Source organism: Phalacrocorax aristotelis, chromosome 3 (assembly GCF_949628215.1).
Source record: "Phalacrocorax aristotelis chromosome 3, bGulAri2.1, whole genome shotgun sequence".
Taxonomy (NCBI): Eukaryota; Metazoa; Chordata; class Aves; order Suliformes; family Phalacrocoracidae; genus Phalacrocorax; species Phalacrocorax aristotelis.
The window spans coordinates 93,933,423-93,950,325 of NC_134278.1; the positions used below are offsets into that span (position 1 = coordinate 93,933,423).

The 16,903-nt window shown below is 44.5% G+C and overlaps 1 protein-coding gene across 1 annotated transcript in view; it reads left to right on the forward strand.

Annotated features, from left to right (window-relative positions):
• Positions 1–16,903, forward strand: part of LOC142055080 (small ribosomal subunit protein uS5m-like) — a 305,459-nt gene that overhangs the window by 78,193 nt on the left and 210,363 nt on the right. The window contains exon 11 of the mRNA XM_075088532.1: positions 1,013–4,293. Coding sequence (XP_074944633.1) covers positions 1,013–1,237 — 225 coding nt within the window. The 3' untranslated portion in view covers positions 1,238–4,293. The remainder of the gene's footprint in view (positions 1–1,012; positions 4,294–16,903) is intronic.

Below are 16,903 nucleotides of genomic sequence, written 5' to 3' on the forward strand. Positions count from 1 at the left end.
TCTGTGCTTGATGGAAAGATCCAATATGCAGCATTCCATCTGACTTCCTTTGAACACCAGCCTTAGGATGAGTCAGGTCTTTTGAAATTCCTGGTTATCTCATTTGGTTGTAGAGTCTTGGAAGCTGCCAGGATTTAGCTGCTTACATTCTTAATGTACCCCTGCAAAGATATAGTTGCCAAATCTGTCAGCCTGTCTTAACCAACTTTTTCAGTTGAGCCTCGGGAGGGGTGGGGGGTCATGATCCTCTTTGCCTAATTAGGTAGCTACAGATGCTTTTCACTATCTGAGGTTAATCAACTTGAAGTCTGTCATATATTTTCAATGCATTGTCTCTGAGAAGTCTTCCACAGAATGAATAGAGTAGAAGAAGAAGAAGAATGAATAGGAGAATAGAAGAAGGGCATGCTATATATAATAAAGCAATGCAATATTATTGCTTTGAGAGGTGTGTACTTGATATATTTCCTTGACTGCCCTGAATGGGAAAAATTTTCTGTTCTGGTAGATGCTTATTCTGTAAAATCTGAGTGTTAACAAAACAACTTGTATGTGAGGAAGAGGTATAGTTGAAAATAATATTCAATTCATATCATTATGTTAGCTAATATTACTTTTCAGGGCAGTAATAAGCACTTTACTGTTGTCAAAGCAAAATTTATATCCATATGAAGACATAAAAAAGTTACTGCACGTTACTAACGTGCATCCTTATTAACAGGATGTGCCTTTTCTGGCCAGATCCTTTCCAGAAGCAAGTTCTTCTAGGATGACATTGTAATGCTAGTATATCTGTAGTCTATCTACCTGAATTCCTGCTGCTTATGCAATTAGCATATTTGAAACCCACGAGGATGAGCCTGACGAGTCACTTAATTTATGCAGTGTTTAGACTATTTATTAGTAAACTTCTTTTTTTTTTCCCTACCCCATATACCATGTAGAGACTGACCTGAAGTAAACCAGCATGATCATCATTGCTTTGATTGTCTTTTCTCTTTCCTACTCCCAGGAGACTCACCAACAGTTAGCGAACCAGAAGAGTCTCTATGTAGTGGAGTTCCGGGAGGAGCAGGGCCCTCTGCCCATCGTAGTGGCACTGCCTGAGGGGACTGTTCGTGAGGATCCCGAGCCTGAAGATGAGGTTCCAGACACAAAGCTGGAATGGAGTGAGGTGAAAGAAGCTCAGGGAATGAAGAAGTCTTCCTGGGCAAATGTCAGACGGGCAGCGTGGTAAAAACTTCAGTCTTTCTGTCTTTTCTGCTCAGAGGTGCAATTGGGAAAGTCCAGCCCAAATGGACAGGTTGTCTAGGCTTACATTTCAGAGGGGAGGGCACCGGTAGCTGTCTCATGACATTCATATGCTGCTCCCATTGCTACCATTCAGTACCTTTGTTTGCTTTCCCACGATTCTTCTGACCACTGTTCAACTAGGAACATGCAGACTTAAGCAGCTGGTGAACATGACTTTGACTTTAAGCATGTATTTACTTGATTCATTAAGATGGTGTTTAATCAACAGACCCCATGTTTCTTGGGAAACTACTGAAGATATAAGATTGTGAAAGCAATAAAGAATCCTCAGAAGGAGTTCATTGTGGGTTTGTTGGGGTCTTTTTTGCAAAATGCCAATGTCTGGGAGATCTTGAAGCAAGCAGCAGTAGTGGGAGTTAATGTATGCACTCTCCACCTCCTTCCCTAGGCTCACTCATTATGGTGGGGGAACTGTGAAATCAAAGTAGAAGTTGTGTGTCCTCTGGTGGGGGGGAGGGCAAGGTGATGGTGGTGGCCAACAGCTGGAGTTGTGCAAATACTGTTCATGCAAGTGGGGGAGTTCCCCAAATGAGGCGGAGCCCAAATAGCTGAGGACAGCCACCCCACAGTCTCCTGTGGGATATTGCAGTGTTATGACTGCCATTGGAAGTCCGCTCCAAAACCTGCAATCCAGCCTTTCTTATGGTAGTCTCCTCTGGACATGTGCTGGGATAAGACCTAACTTCATTTTCTGCCAATTTGATACTGAGCACAGTAGTCGTGGACCCTACCCAGAACTTAGAAAGTGCTACAGCTGTCAGAAGTTTAAAGGAGAAAAAGAACATCCATGATACATGCCAGCGTCTGCCCAGAGATGGAGTAAACCCCTTCATGTAGCAGATCTCCAACTGAAGCACACAGAGGTACATGCTAGATGATAGATTGGAGGATCCGTCACCCAACTCCTACCAGAAGATTTCTCTGTATGATAAAAGGTGTTTCTACCACCTGTTTTGTTAGTACAGGAGAAAACACGTTAGAAATACTTCAAGATCAGCCTGGGAAGTTATGTCCGAAGTTCTGATGTTAAAGACATTTAGGAGCAATATTTTGCCTTGATTTCAGTGCAGGTTTCTAAAGACAGCAGTCGCGTACGTACGAAGAGGCAAGGTGAATTTAACTGAGTTGTACCTCACTCTGTTAATGGAAATTTTAATTCAAAGGCCATGCCTGCTGAGCAGTTGGCTGAAAGCTTTATTCCTGTTTGCCAGCTCAATTTAAATCCACCTTCAGCAGGATTGCAAAGTGTTCAGTTTGCAAACCTTCTTGTTAGCAGCATATAAAACTACTGTTCAAGAGTATGTGCTCACGCTTAGCTTGCATCTTACTGTTGAGCAAAATCAAGAATGAATAAACCTGGGCTGAAAGAATCAAATCTTGCTGCATTTAGAAGACACTTTAGTTTACCTCTGTCCTTGCAGAAACTGAGCTCAAGTGAGTTGACTCTGCCACTGGCCAGAAACAGCCTGAGCTTGGGTAGTAGAGAGAGCCTAAAGTGCTGACTGGATCAGCTCTTGGTCAATTGTTTCCCTTTGTTGCAGTGAGCAGAAGGGTCATGCCAGCATTTTCTCTCTTCTTGGAATGAGGAATGTGTGTGTCAGTAGCAGGTGACTGCGTCCTACTTGGAGATGTCCTGCTACTTCCTTGCACTCTGTTCTTGCATTCCCTCACCCAACACATCTGGAGAAGCCCCCCATATTCTGGCCTAAGCATGGTGATGGTGCCACAGGAGATCATACAAGGCCACTGCTGCACAAAAACTGGGGATGTGGGTAATGTCAAGGTCTCAAGCAATGCCCCATCTGCATAGTGGGATGAGATGGCAGAATTGGGCAGGCCCTTGTGTGATCTTGGGAATGGCTAAAGAAAGACAAGCTATAGGGACAGGTCCTTAGCTAGCAGCACCCGATGCAGAGCAAGTTGTAAAGTCCATCTCTCCCCAGATGACCTGGACCTGAACACTCTTCCTTGTGCATCCCAAACAGATCTCACACCATATATTCCCAGTTTGTGAGGTATATAGGCCATCACTCTGCACAAGGGAGACTTGCAGACAGACATCTCCCTTGAACCCTTCTTGGTCACTCAGTAATTTCTGTTCTCACTGCTAGTGCAAGGTAGAACAACACATCATTCTCAGTGAATCTTTTTTCCATCAGCTAAAGCGCTGGGAAGTGTCTGACTGATTTCTAGCCCGTGCCTCCAAGAGAATCCACACAAGCCTTGGAGGTCCACCTTGCGTGCTAGTAGAAATGAGGAGCTGCAAGGCAAGGAAGTGGTAGGGTGAATGTCATTTGCCTTTTCAGAACATAAAGGAAGTAATGTAGTAACCACCAATCTTCCCCTTTCCCCAAGGTCTGCACACCAGCTCTACTTGCATCTGCTCCCACCAGGGTCTTCAGGGCTCCTCTGCCTTGTCTGTGCTCTCTGGAGGAGGTTTAGGGCTCTTCTTAGATCCACAGGACAGTAACTCATGTTTGAGCATTTCCATGAATTGGGAATCCCTGTCCTCAAAGCAAATGGGGTTTCAGTGCTTGATTCTGTTAGCACAAGGGGGACCAAGGAGTAGCACAAGGAGACCAAGGAGTCTCGGTGGAAAGATCCCAGGTGGGGAATGGACCATAGTTGGGTCAGGAGAGGGGGAGGCAGGCTGAGCTGGCCATGAATCAGACTCTGCCACAGACCCACATGGGGCTTTGATCCCTCCATACATGTAATCTTTTGTGGGTTTCCTGTTTTCACAAGTTTGTTCGTATTAATACAGATGCTTGTATGGATGTTTTACCCAGCATACAGTTTGCTCATCACTCACAGATAAACCTGACTGTAAAATGAGAAACATCAGAAACTCTTGCATTTCCCATGGAGGTGACCATAATTTTCTATTAAGTTTCTTTGCTTTCAGACAAAGCCAATTATTCTCCTACAATTCAGGAGAAGATGGAAGTGCTTCTAACTCATTGCATCACTGGACACAAGGTATCCAATATACAAATATTTGGGGAATAGCTAACATTGCTGTTAAGAAGCTGTTTAATTAAGCAGGAGCAACCAAGGTTACAATCTGAGCATAGTTAATGAATGATATGTCTGTAACCTTGCTTTTATCACAGGAGCTAAGGTTTTGACTGTCTTCAAGTGGATAGTTTGTTTTAACTAAAGTGTAGTTACCTGCTTTCTAGAGTAGACACCTGCAGACCTCCTTGTTTTGCTAAGGAAGCTGGAGAAGAGCAGAGATGGAAACTCCAGTTACACTACCAGTTGAAAGCCGGTGGTAGATGCGGGGATACAATAAACCCACTGGTTTTAAAAGTGTGATGGAACTTGTAAGTGCTCTAAAAAACCAGACTGATTTGTGGCTTTTTAAATGGGCGTCTCCATCTAGCTGCATCTGCAAGGGAAGGGGAGGATGCTGTTGGAGATCAGGTGCCAGGCTGTGGGGTTTTGGAAATGTCTGAGCAAATGCATAGCCTGTGATGGAGCAGCCCCATATATTGGGCCAGGCTGGGAGCTGCTCTGTAGGCAAGAACTGCAGGTGCTTTGTAGTCAACAAACTGCAAGGGCTAACCGTGTGCAAGCAGCACTTAGTAGAGCTAGCTCACTCACATACTGGGGAGTCATGCTAATATGCAGTTAACCCCAGACAAGTATCTCCACGGGAGAAGGATCAAGCCTGCAGTGTTCATTATGGCAATATTTCCAGTGGGGTGACAGCAAATTCTCAGGCCAATGCTGTCCTCAGGACTCTCTGTGGGGATGAGATCTGGTGCGCACATGGTAGATGGTTTATAGGTCCTGGGAGATCCTCTGAGCTCTGGGCAGCATCTTTCCCTTCAGAAGCACTGAGGTGTGCCATTTTTGAGGCAGCTACCTTGGGCTGCCCAGCTTCCAGGGCGTGTAGGGCTGTACTGAGACAATACAAAGGATGGGCACAGTAGGCAACGGAGACCTCAGGGTGCTTTTTTTCATTTTCTTTTTCTAATTTTTGTTTTTCTTTCCACCATGCAGGGACCATGCATATTGCTGCAACTCACCTGGCACCTGATAGGTGCAGTTCAGCAGCCTAGTGCAACAAAGCCACACCTCACGGTGTCACTGCCCTGTGCTGGGGCACAGCAGCCCTGTGCCAAACAGGGACACTCATTCACCTGCAAGCTGTTCAGCTGCATGGGATTGAAGTTGGGGCCACACTGGGAGGGTTTCAAAGTTGCAGCACTGCTTTGTATCAGTTCATTTGGATGCTCTTGCCCCTGTGGTGGCCCTTCTCCCTGCCCAGCCCTCCCCAGGCAAAGACTTGGCCCAGGTTACACTGGGGCCACAGGGCCTCCCTCCCAGTGTAATGTCCACAACCTTATCTCAGCCTGCTCCTGGTGGTTTTTTTTTTTTTTTTCTCCAGTGCTGGTTTACAGCAAGGTTATGCTAATGCTGGGGAGGAGGTATCTCAGCAAACCAGGTGGAGCCAGAAGGAGAAGGACAAGCAGGTGAACTAGTGCAGACTGGTGTAAACTGGTGCGCAGCAGGGAAGGGAGATGCAAAGGGCAAAGCAAAGCAGAAACAACCGGGGAGGAGAGATGGGAGCCCTGCCAAGACATTGGCTGCATATGTGATGGCCACAAGGCGTAGGGATATGGCTGTGAGGGGACAGACAGCACAGTTTGGCACAGAGGTGCTGGCCACATCTGAGTGCAGAAGGTAGAGATATATCACATCCCAGGATCCAGGGTATGACCACAAATGGCTGTCTGCCTTTGTAAGTAGACCCAAACAGAAATGTGTCTTTGTATTTTAATGCTAAATTCAGGGGCATTATCTGGGTTGTTGCAGGGCAATCTGGTTATTGCAGGGCGAATCTGGGCACCAAACCCCACCCCACCCACCCCCATGATGATGTGATGTTGAAACCAGTTTCAGCTGGTGCATGTTAAACCTTCACAACCAAGTGCCACTGTCTAAAGTGGCTGTGAGTTCCCGTCCTCCTGAAAAGGGGTTTCTTTTTCCACCTCTGTTGCAATCAGCTTGAGTTTGTCACACTAACACAAGCAAAACAGGTCAGGCTGGTTTTCAGCAAGGAAAAAAAACTCACGATTTCAGGAATGAAGAGCACATCTGGAAAAGTTGTCAGAACAGCCAGGCCGCTGGGCAAAGAAGTGGTGGAAGTTGGTGAGGACATTGTGAGCCTCTCCCACGGTGACTGTCAGCTGCTCTGGCTCTAGCTGCTGGAGGTAGCTGCCAAATGCAACCTTCTTCCCTCCCTCTTTTCCTTCCTTCTGTCCCTCCCCTTCTTCCTGCTTTTCCTCCTTCCCTCACTCCTTCCTGTTGGCAGATGAAGAAAGCTGTGAATGGCACAGGTGTGGCCAAACCCTGTGACCAGGGGCTACTTGGTGGCTGATGGGAGCCACATGGGAGGTTTTCAGGAGATGTGAGGAGCCCTGAGGCATTTTGAGCACAGCTGTCTGTACACAAGCTGAGCGTGTAGGGCAAGTCCCTGGCTGGTGGTGGGTGGCACTGCCTTATACCTGAGGGCAGTAGGGAAGACCTGTACACATCCAGACAGGCAACCTCTCATCCCCTTTATTTGCACAGTAAATCAGCTTGTCCGCCACCCACATGAGCTGTCCGCAGCAGCTGCCACAAGGGCAGCTGGTGGACAGGGCAAGACAGGACATGACAGCTACTGGCAAAGAGCAGGGCTGAGAAACCTCTCACAGATGGACATGCGTCCCAAGACAAGGGCAGCTGAATCGCAGGATGAACCACTTCTATCATCTCAGAGGGAGACTGGATATGCCAAGGTAAGAAAAATGACATAAAATAAAGAGATTTCCCAAGCCATTTGGCTTTTTCCATGACATCAATCCCTTGGCAGCCCTTTCACAGCCACACCAACACTGGAGCTCTGTACTAGCCTAGCCTCCCAGTGGACCCAACGCTCTCTCTCACTCTCACTACAGCCCAGCTTTGCAATTAAAATCTTCCAGCAATTCCTCCCACACAAAAGGTGCCCTGAATACCAACTACCGCTGGTCCTCACCTTCCCTTGGCAGCCCTTTCACAACCACACCAACACTGGGCCTCTGCTTGCTTTGCCATGTAAGTGGCAACCTTGCCAGAGCCCAGCAACAAAGTGGACACTCACCTGCTAGGGCTCCAACAAATAAATGACCGGGACTGAAACCTGTTGACAGTTCATCACTGCGCAACCCTGGAAGCGTGCATCTTCTTGGTTTTTTGGGGGTATTTTAAATCAGCTTCAGTAAAATGTCTCTTAGATTTGTAAATCTTTAGGAAGAACAAACATTGCATAATGCAGGTGAAGTGCTTGGAAATGTTCTGACTTAAATGTTGTTGACATGTAAAATTGTCTGAAACCTCAAAATTGAATGTTACGGTTAAAAAAGGAGGAGAGAATTGTTGGGGTTTTCCTTGCTGAAGAGTAGTAGTGCTGTGTTAATCTTGATGGACAATTTCATACTGAAGGGGCTAAGATTGTAAACCTTTGAAAAGCCCACTCGTGATTTGCATTTTGGATTTGTTTTGAAATCTAAAAATTATTAATATTTTAGCGCTCTGTCTTTGCTTTTTTCTCTTGAGCTGCGGAGTTGTTTAGGACACTTGATGTAGTATATGTACATAGATCTGTCTTGTTCTTTTGTGTAATTCTTTTTGTAAGGTATTACGCTTACTTGTTACAAGTACAGTAATCAAGTACTCCATACAAAGTCTCAGATGATTTTTTTAGCAAGGTTGATAGGCAATACCTTCTGGGTTTACAGTTTCTCTTGCAGTATATATCTGTGGTGTAATTAACTTCTGACATTTAACATTTCGGCATAGTACTTGGCAGGCCTGCCTCTGTTCTCAGCAGACGGTAGTAAGGAACTGATCTGTAGTCTCTTAATGCTAGAAGACTGCCTCTTGGTCTACAAAATGATCTGAAGATTTCAGACAGTTAAATGGGGGACAAAGTCTCCCCAAACCCTCCGGAGTGTTAATGCTGACTGTACTCCAGCAGTGCTTATTGAGAATGAAATCCATGTGCAGAAAAAGTAAGGATCTCCCTTAGCTGCCTGTGTCTGGGTACCTATTGGTGCTCAGTTAATATCTGGAAGTGTCTTAGACTGGAATCATTTTTGTGTAGAAATGGAGGGCTGTGTTCCGTTAAGTAACAGGGAAGACTATATCCTGTGACCTTTTCTCTGGTGGCTTGGTATTTATGTGTAGCAGTTGAAATAAGCCCAATATGGCTTCCTGGACACCAAAGCGTTCTGGAAGACAGTGCTGAGCAGTAGGCTACTAGTGCCTGCAAAGTTCCTGTAGTCTCTTTCTTCCCCACTCCCCAGCAGATTCTGGGCTGAGATGCACCCAAATTTTCCAGGCAGTGATCAACATAGTGGACGATAAAATGGATTTTCCTTTAAACTGGATTTTCAGTTAATTGAAGTTAGTTAGAACTTGGTTGCTTCTGCAAATTGTAGATACCTATCTGCACCTTTAGACTTTCTAAATGCCAACGAATTTATTTTTTTTCCCAACAGGAACAGTCAAGCTAAATGCTCTTTGGCTGAATAAGCAGCACTGTATAAAATGTCTCGTGTGTGAAAATGTTTTTTGTACATTTATAATCGTGTTGAAGTAAAAGAATAGTATGAAGTCGTTCTTCTTACAGTTATTCAGTAGGTCTACAGTAAGTAAAAACAGGCTGGAATAAGAAGGTCTGCTAACAGTGTGCTAACAGTGATTATAATTAGTGTTCTGTTAACCAATGAGTTGGGTTTTTCCGGACGTAAATTGTGTTAGGAATGCAAAGCAAGGCTGACATCAGGAATGAATACTTCCCTGGTTTAAACAGCTTGCATCATTCCATCCAAACTCCGCTCAAATTCTTGCTTTGGAACCCAGAAAGAATGAGTCACCTGTGGCTGTAGTTCATCATAGGTGCCTCTTTATTGAGAAACGAAACCTTTTCTGAGCCTGAAAGGTCGTAGCTTTATGTTGAATACGCATAGGAAGTTTGGAATAGAGATCAATGTTTGGAATAATGACCAAGTAAAAGAGCAGTGAAAAGGTAATCACTTTGTGGTTGTATTTATTGCTTGTATTTATTTTTCAGTGACTTCAGTTCCTCTGTCTGAGGTAATGTGAAGGTCTCCTCTCATTTGGATGCTACTGGAGTCCAATAAAATTACTCAGCCAGCGGAGTGCATGGAAACCACCTCTCTGTGCAGAGGAGTTGTGTGTTGTGCAGTTTATAGGGTGGGGCAGAAACATGATCTGCTGTGACTGTCCTCGCTTCAGAATTGCAAATGAATAGCAGCACTGCTTAACGCCTCATGTGGCTTTTTGGAATACCGCTGCCTTTACGTGCAGGCTAGTGCGCATATACCGTCTTCCTTTCTGCATCAGTTCAGAGGTGCAGGGAACGTACAAAAATCTGCTACTGTAAAGTGGCAAACATTATTACTCTGCATATGCTAGACTGACAGCACTGTCACCTATCTGGCCTTCTGGTGGAATGTACAACAGTGGGACATCACCTCAAAAACACCGTTGGGAATTCCGTTAACCTGGGAGGTAGATCCTGATGCAAATTACTAATTTCACTCTTCCATGACAGACAGCAGAGCAGCTTAACAGAGCATAGGGAAACTTCTGGCCATTAATAATCAATGAAGGGAAACCGTGAAGGTACTGAATAAGTGCAGTCCCTCTCCTGTCCTGCCCAGTCCAAAGATAACATGAAGCCTTTGTACCTCAAATACTTCTAAGTTTTGTGTGCCCAGTTTGTCCATAGTTGGCATCTACCAGACACGGCTGCATCCAATGATGACAGCTTTTAATTCTCTGCATTTTACACACTTATGTGGATGCGCACGGGTAGTTTAGGCATGTTGAAAGTTAACTCCTTACGGCCTTGTCAATGAGAATTCTTGATTCTCTTTTAATAAGCACATCTCTATTCTTACCGAATCTGTGTTAAATTTCACCTTTTCAAACTAATGAAGCTTCATTTTTATTTTTAAGCCCTCTTGCAAGCAGCTTGACAGATTTTTCTAATCTAATAAACTGAACGCGAAGCCGGAGCAACCTCCTAACATCATTCTGTTACTACTTATGCAATCGAGGAGAGAGCTGCAACGTGCCACTTGGAGTATGGATCCAGTTGTTGCCCCGGCGCCACTCAGTGATGTGTTCTAGCTGAAGTGGGGAATAAAACAAGTGGATTTGGGGGTTACTTTTTTCCTTTGCTCTAGTCAGCCATGTATTTGTTGAAATTAGAAACCTATTTCTGTCGACAGATTCTCTGAGCTAGCAGGTAATGATGTCTGGGGTTTTATAGCAGTGATAAGAAATAATGCTAAAAGGATACACAACTGTAGACTTTAATATTTTTTTCCTTAAAGGCTATTGTTTCTATCTGTACTGAGCAATAGAATACAACACAGATGCTGAATACATGAAAAGGAACATTAGAAGTTGTCACCTCATCTGATCATGAAGAAAATGTTTGTAGTACTTGCATTACAAAGAGGATAGCTTCTGATGCCTCTGCTGAGGGGAAGGAGGGACACAAGCCAATGTCCTAGGCAAGTCAAATTGTTTTGGTCTGATTTTGGAAAAGACAGATAGTATTGTTACTTGAAGCGTTAGATTTGTCTAAATAGCTCTGGGCCTTACAACTGTCCTACGTTCCCCCTGACACACTGAATCCTTGAGAACTGAGTGGCTTTTAGATCGTAAAATATTTGGGCAAATTCTTAATTATAACCCATTTCTGACAGGAACTTAAAGTATGCTGAAATTTGGACTCGTGTTCTTTAGCAGTTCACATTTTCTTTAATTGCAGACAACAACAGGTAGCAGAAAGGGGAAAAAAAAAAAAGAGAAGCAGCGCAGCAACGAAAGAAAATGGGGGAAGAAGCCCAAAGGCTAATGAAAGAAGAAGAAAACAAAACTGATGTAGAAGTGTCCGGACACAAGCCAGGCATCAGTGGCACAGTGCCAATGAAAAAGAGAATTTCAGCTCTACAACATACATATTGGTATTGATTGAAGTATTTCTAGGGCTGCAGCATTTCTAGGACTCCAACCGTTTGGTTTCAGTACATTCTTCAGGGCATCTTGGAAGGCAGGGTTCTCTCCGAATATCTTCAACGACTAGTAGGTGGTTATTAAAGGAGAAAAAAAGCCCACAGAAAATCATGCCTTGATGGAATGAAGTTTCCTGCAATAGTCCTATTCCAGCACCCTTCTTTGCAGCAAAAGTGATTGAGCAAGGATGTTGACTGAAAGACATTCTTAATGAATAGTTCAAGCCTAGAGAAAAGAATGGAAATACCTAAGAGTGTGGTAAATCTCCTGTATTGTCTATGCTTACCCAAAACATGTAATTAAACAGTTTTAAAGAACCCTTTGCTTCCTGCCTGATCGAGAATGTCTGCTTTTGCCTTTCCATAAAGGTATTTATAAATGTTTCACATTTTTCCATTGGAGATAATATTGACGCGTGCAGAAGAAAATTACTTGTTAAAGGTGACCTACGGCTCTCAACGTACTCCTGGTAGAGTACGCTCTGGTAGAGCACAAGTTACAGCTGAACACAAAAGTGGATTTCTTGTCACTTTGTCACTTGCAGCCCCTGTGCTACCATGCCCCTTTACAACACTACAGTGGTTAACAGCAGGGGCATCGCTACACAGCAGTGGTGCGTGCTGCTCCTTTCTTATGAAGGCTAATGTTGTGAACGTAGGGGAGCAATTCAATTGCTTACTTGTATTGGTAAATTTGTATTTCTAGCAGAAATTCTTCTACTTCCTACATTAAGGGGAAAAAAAAGTCTCACGCTGTATACTTGTTGCATAGGTAGTACAGCTGAAAAAAAGGTGTCCTCCTGTGAATACATCTAAGTGTGAAAATTCTCAGTTCAGTTAACAGCACTTCTCAGGTTCCATTTTTGTACACTTACTGTATGTATTTACAGTGGGATTCCTGTCAGAAAAGCGTGCAAGGTAAATAGGCAGTAGAAGACAACAGTAGTTTAATGAAGAAGAAAAGTTAATGTCTGCTGGAGGGCAAGGTGTGTGGGAGGAGGAGGGTCCATGTGGTTATTATGTGCAGCTCAGAACTTCAGTGAATACCTCCTGCATCTTCTGCTGTGCGGATGCTATTATCCCTGAATTCATGGGCTGTCTTGTGGCAGATGAGTGAGGACAGCAAATCCTGTGCCTGAGACGGGTTCCCTGTGTATCCAGGGTCCTGTGAAGTTGTAACAGAATGGGAAGGGGCGGGGGGACTAGATCACCTCTGCCTCGAAAAATAGAATTTTTAACTAAGTTAACAATGTGAAATAGGTGCAAATAGATGTTATTTATTAAAAATAACAAAACATTGGCTAGTTAAGAAGTTAGAAACAAAGCCCCTGACTGCGTCATGAGAATGCTCGTGTTTTTTGAGCCTTCAGCCGTTTTAAAAACGATTAGGTGCTGCCACCTCCTGCACATCAGCCCTCCTGCATTGCTTTGCCCTCTCCTGCTGCGTACTCACACTGTTTTGCTGTTCTTCCCTCCATTTCCCTGCCTGTACTTGAGCACAACTGCTCTAGGAATTGCTCCCATCTACTCTACCAAGTCCTGACATAATGCCAGAAAGGGTACAGTGCTCTCGTAGCTAGTAGTCTGTATGTCAAAACAGCATGCATTGGTTTCATATGTTTTCCTGCGCTATAGTTGCTTGTGTTTGCAATGCCCCATGTTCATTTGTCTGAAGGGTTTTTAGGAAAATGCTCCCCTGTTCTGCTCATGTAGGACATAAATAAAACAGTGGTTCAATTTTAGCGCATTTCTAGCGGTTGGGATTTAGGTGAGGTAGTTGATTTGGGGGGGGAAAGAAGGCAAAATGAGGAAGTGATCAGAAGTGAAGAAGAGCCTTGTGAGTGGGTGGACCTAAGTAAGCATGCAGGTGAATCTCTGGTGAGGCGGTGGGCAGTGCCTGTGCCTCGGTGTTTTCAGCAGCTGAGAGGCATGTTGGGTACCTCTTCAGCTGAATATTAAAGAAAGGCTTCTTTGAGCCTGGATTAGAAAGAGAAATAGAGAAATGCATAATGGGATTATCAATAGGTGTTGCTTCAACCAGGGAAGGAGCCGCCTTGGTTCCTATGCTACCCTGTAAGCATGAATTCAAGCAGCCACCTGCTACCTGACCCTTAACCTATGCCCTGCTTGTCCTCCCCACCTGCACACTTTGAGGCAAGACTTCAATTCTTGCCTCAGTATGGTATGAACAATTTCTCAACTCAGAAAAAGGAGGAGGTTTTGTTGAACTCTTTGGAGGCTAATGGTCCTCCCCTAGCTGCTCCATACAGCAGCAGCAGGATCCAGGTGAATCATGACTAAGAGTAAAGCCAAATATTAGATGGGGAAAAATCAAGGTGGTACATTTGTCACAACAACTGGGATATCCTCTGTGGATCGGGGAGCAAAGGCCAGTCCCACAAAGTCTGGGACTGGAGCATTTATCGTGGTACTTCAGGCCTCTTCTTACAAAGGGTACCTTGAGCTGTCTACATGCTTGCAGGATGGAGGAGGAAAGGTGGCAGCTTGGAAGCGAGCTGTATTTCAGGTAGAGATCAGAGCACGGACTTCTATCAGGAATGTGACGGGAACTCTCTTGCTGAGCATAGTTAAATAACTTACGAGAGTTGAGCGGACAGAAGATTTTTAAGGGCAAGAAGCAATTTTGACGTTATTCTGGTGTTAGTGCCTTGTGTCTTAAACATGGACCATGTCCAAAACATGGTTTGAAATGAGTTCAGCCTATTGACATTTTAAATGTAAGTGTAGGTTCATACTGCTTTGTTGCCTGCCTGCTGCAAAAGACACCCACGTAGTCACAGGTGAATCTCTCTCCTAGAACTGAAGATCTAAACTAGTCCTCTAAACTATGCTCCATTTCACCACCGCTCAAAGCAAAGATCACTTTAACAATAGTGGCTGTTAAAGGGAAACCCGAAATTGTGATAAAGATGGTAATATCCCATATAAAATATTGCGCTCTCAGCCTTGAACAGACATGCTTTGAAGTAGCAATAAGGCATGTTGTGTCATGTGTTCCAGTCCCATCCCCTCCACCCGCCAACCTATTAATTTTGGCCCTTGTGCCCAGGTACTTAAAAGAAAAGCTTTTGAAAGTGACTTTGCAGCAACTATGTATTGCAGTAGTGTCATAAGGCAAGTCAAGTGGCCTGCAGGAACCCAACAAGGTAGGTGAGCATGGAAGAGGAAGTTGCTGGCAGAGGAAGCAAGGCGCTCTCGTGTTCTCATCTTTGTGAACTCTTGGAGCCTGTGTTACATCAACATGCCTGTTTGATTCCTCTTCCTTAGTGAAATGCTTAATGAACACTAGGGAATCTGTTGCAAACACAGGTAATTCAGAACCCAGGCATTACAAGGATGCAAAAGGTCTCTCTCTGAATTGCCTCTGTAAGCATTGGTGCATGTCACCCTCTTGAGTGTTGCAAATGCTCCCCACATGCTGGCCAACTATTCCTCCTTCCTTGTGGCTAATAACTCCATTCTTCCCCAAAGCGGCAGGGCAGTGCATGGCGTTGTCTGGCTTCACTAGGCTTCTTCTGCTCTGGGTTGCACAGAGAAATATTACACTTGCTTTGCTGGGAGCCAGTGAGGTTTAACCGGCCAGAGGTGTTGTTGAAAGGTTGGGTGGAGGCAGGCAAACACCGCTGTGTCGCCTGTTGGTTAGCATTGCCCTCCTCTGAACTATGCACGGATTTCAAGTTTTGGACAGGAAGAATTTGTGGTTTGATGGTCACAGTGGCATCTCGGTGGGCACACTGAGACTGCATGGCTCTCAGATTAATTAAACAAGGTATTCTGGACTTCTGTTAAATGCCGGGAAGACTGACACTCTCCTGGCAGCACAGAAATGAGCAGTTACAAGCTTCTGGAAGATTGCATTGAATTAAAGATTAGGCACTTGCATTTGTTAACTCAGCATGGGCGCAGTCATGCAGGTGGCATGTGTGTCCACCGACCAACTGGAGCCTTTTTCTCTGCCTAAGTGCTTATGCTTGGAGCTGTAATGAAGTTTTTCTCAGCAGAATTCTCTTCTTTGGGTCCTGATGGTTCCTTATGCCCTGACACAGTGCCTCCGCCAGCTCTGCCTGTGCCCAATAGCTCAGCTGAGACCGGCTATTTTATACGGCTTTGCTACAATAAAACACTCACACATTTACCATTTCTAACAGGCTTCATTGAACTTGTGATTATAAAGGTAATTTACAATGAAACAATTAAATAAACAATAAGCTAAAGCACAATACATTTCAAAGGGCTCATATGACTACAACATTCCAACACATTAAAACTTTAAAACAACATTAACACTCAAATTGTACCTACACCTATACTTATCTTTCTAACACGTTTCAAGACTCTCAACGAAGTACCTTTTTGGTTACAGTCCCTGTAAACACACAAGACCGGTGAAACACTCAAGCAATTGTACAACTGAGAAGAACACTACACAAGACAGGAACAAACAATGTGCTGGAAACTGCCTGGGGAATAGGGGGTTTACCTCTAAATTGAACTGACTCTTTGGACAACGAATGGATAACACTAGCATGCTCTCTGGAATACATGTGTGACATCCTTAGCGGGAACAAGCCTCCGTGTCACTCAACACTGTAATTTCACAAAAGCTTTAGGTTAGTGCTGCCTAAAGAAATAGCCCACCTTTCTCTGGCCGTTTGCTCCCGTGCACGTCTCACGCTACTCTTGAGCCAGTGCAAAGTGCTGGTATATTTGCCCAGTGAAGCAGCCAGGGAAACTCATTGAGCTTAACAAACAACAAATTAACATTCAGCAAACAAACATGAAAGAGAACTCACTGTATTCTCCTTGATCTCCCTGGTCATGTTCACTGTGCAGATATGTTGGCACCAGAAAGACACCAGCACGGTGGGGTGGGGGGGTGGGGAACATGGTGACTGGGAGCAGGAGGACTATTTCTGTAGGCAGCAGTACTCTCAAAAATCACCAGTTACAAACATCCTGTAGAAAGGCTTTACCTTTTCCATTCTGAAACAAGTAACATGTTTTCAAACCAATTTATAGGGCAAATCAAATAGTCAAGAGCAAAACGGTGGACTAGGACAGAACTGCAAAACAACACTCTAGTACTGTAAATGAGATCTGTTCCTGCTCCATGAGTACTGAAAGGCCGCATGATAGTTGGTACAACAGGGGCTGCTACAGCCAGATCGCTGGCGAGTCTGCTGCTCCAGTATCTCTTCTTTATTCCTGTCTGAGAAACAGTATTGACGTACCCAAAGACTTCATCATCATGAGGTTCTGTAAAATCAAGTTCTTCCACAAAATGGTTTTCATTAACTCCGTGCTCCACCTTCCTGCATGGAGGTGTCACAGGAGACAAAAGGATGGTAGAGTTTGGCTCACCTGGAGTTAAGTCCGCTACGATACCAGAATCACTGAGGCTTTCAAGAGAAATTGACCCAATTCCTTCAGTGAAGAAGGCGGGCTTAGAGGACAGGCATCTTGAGCTCTGAGCTCTGAAC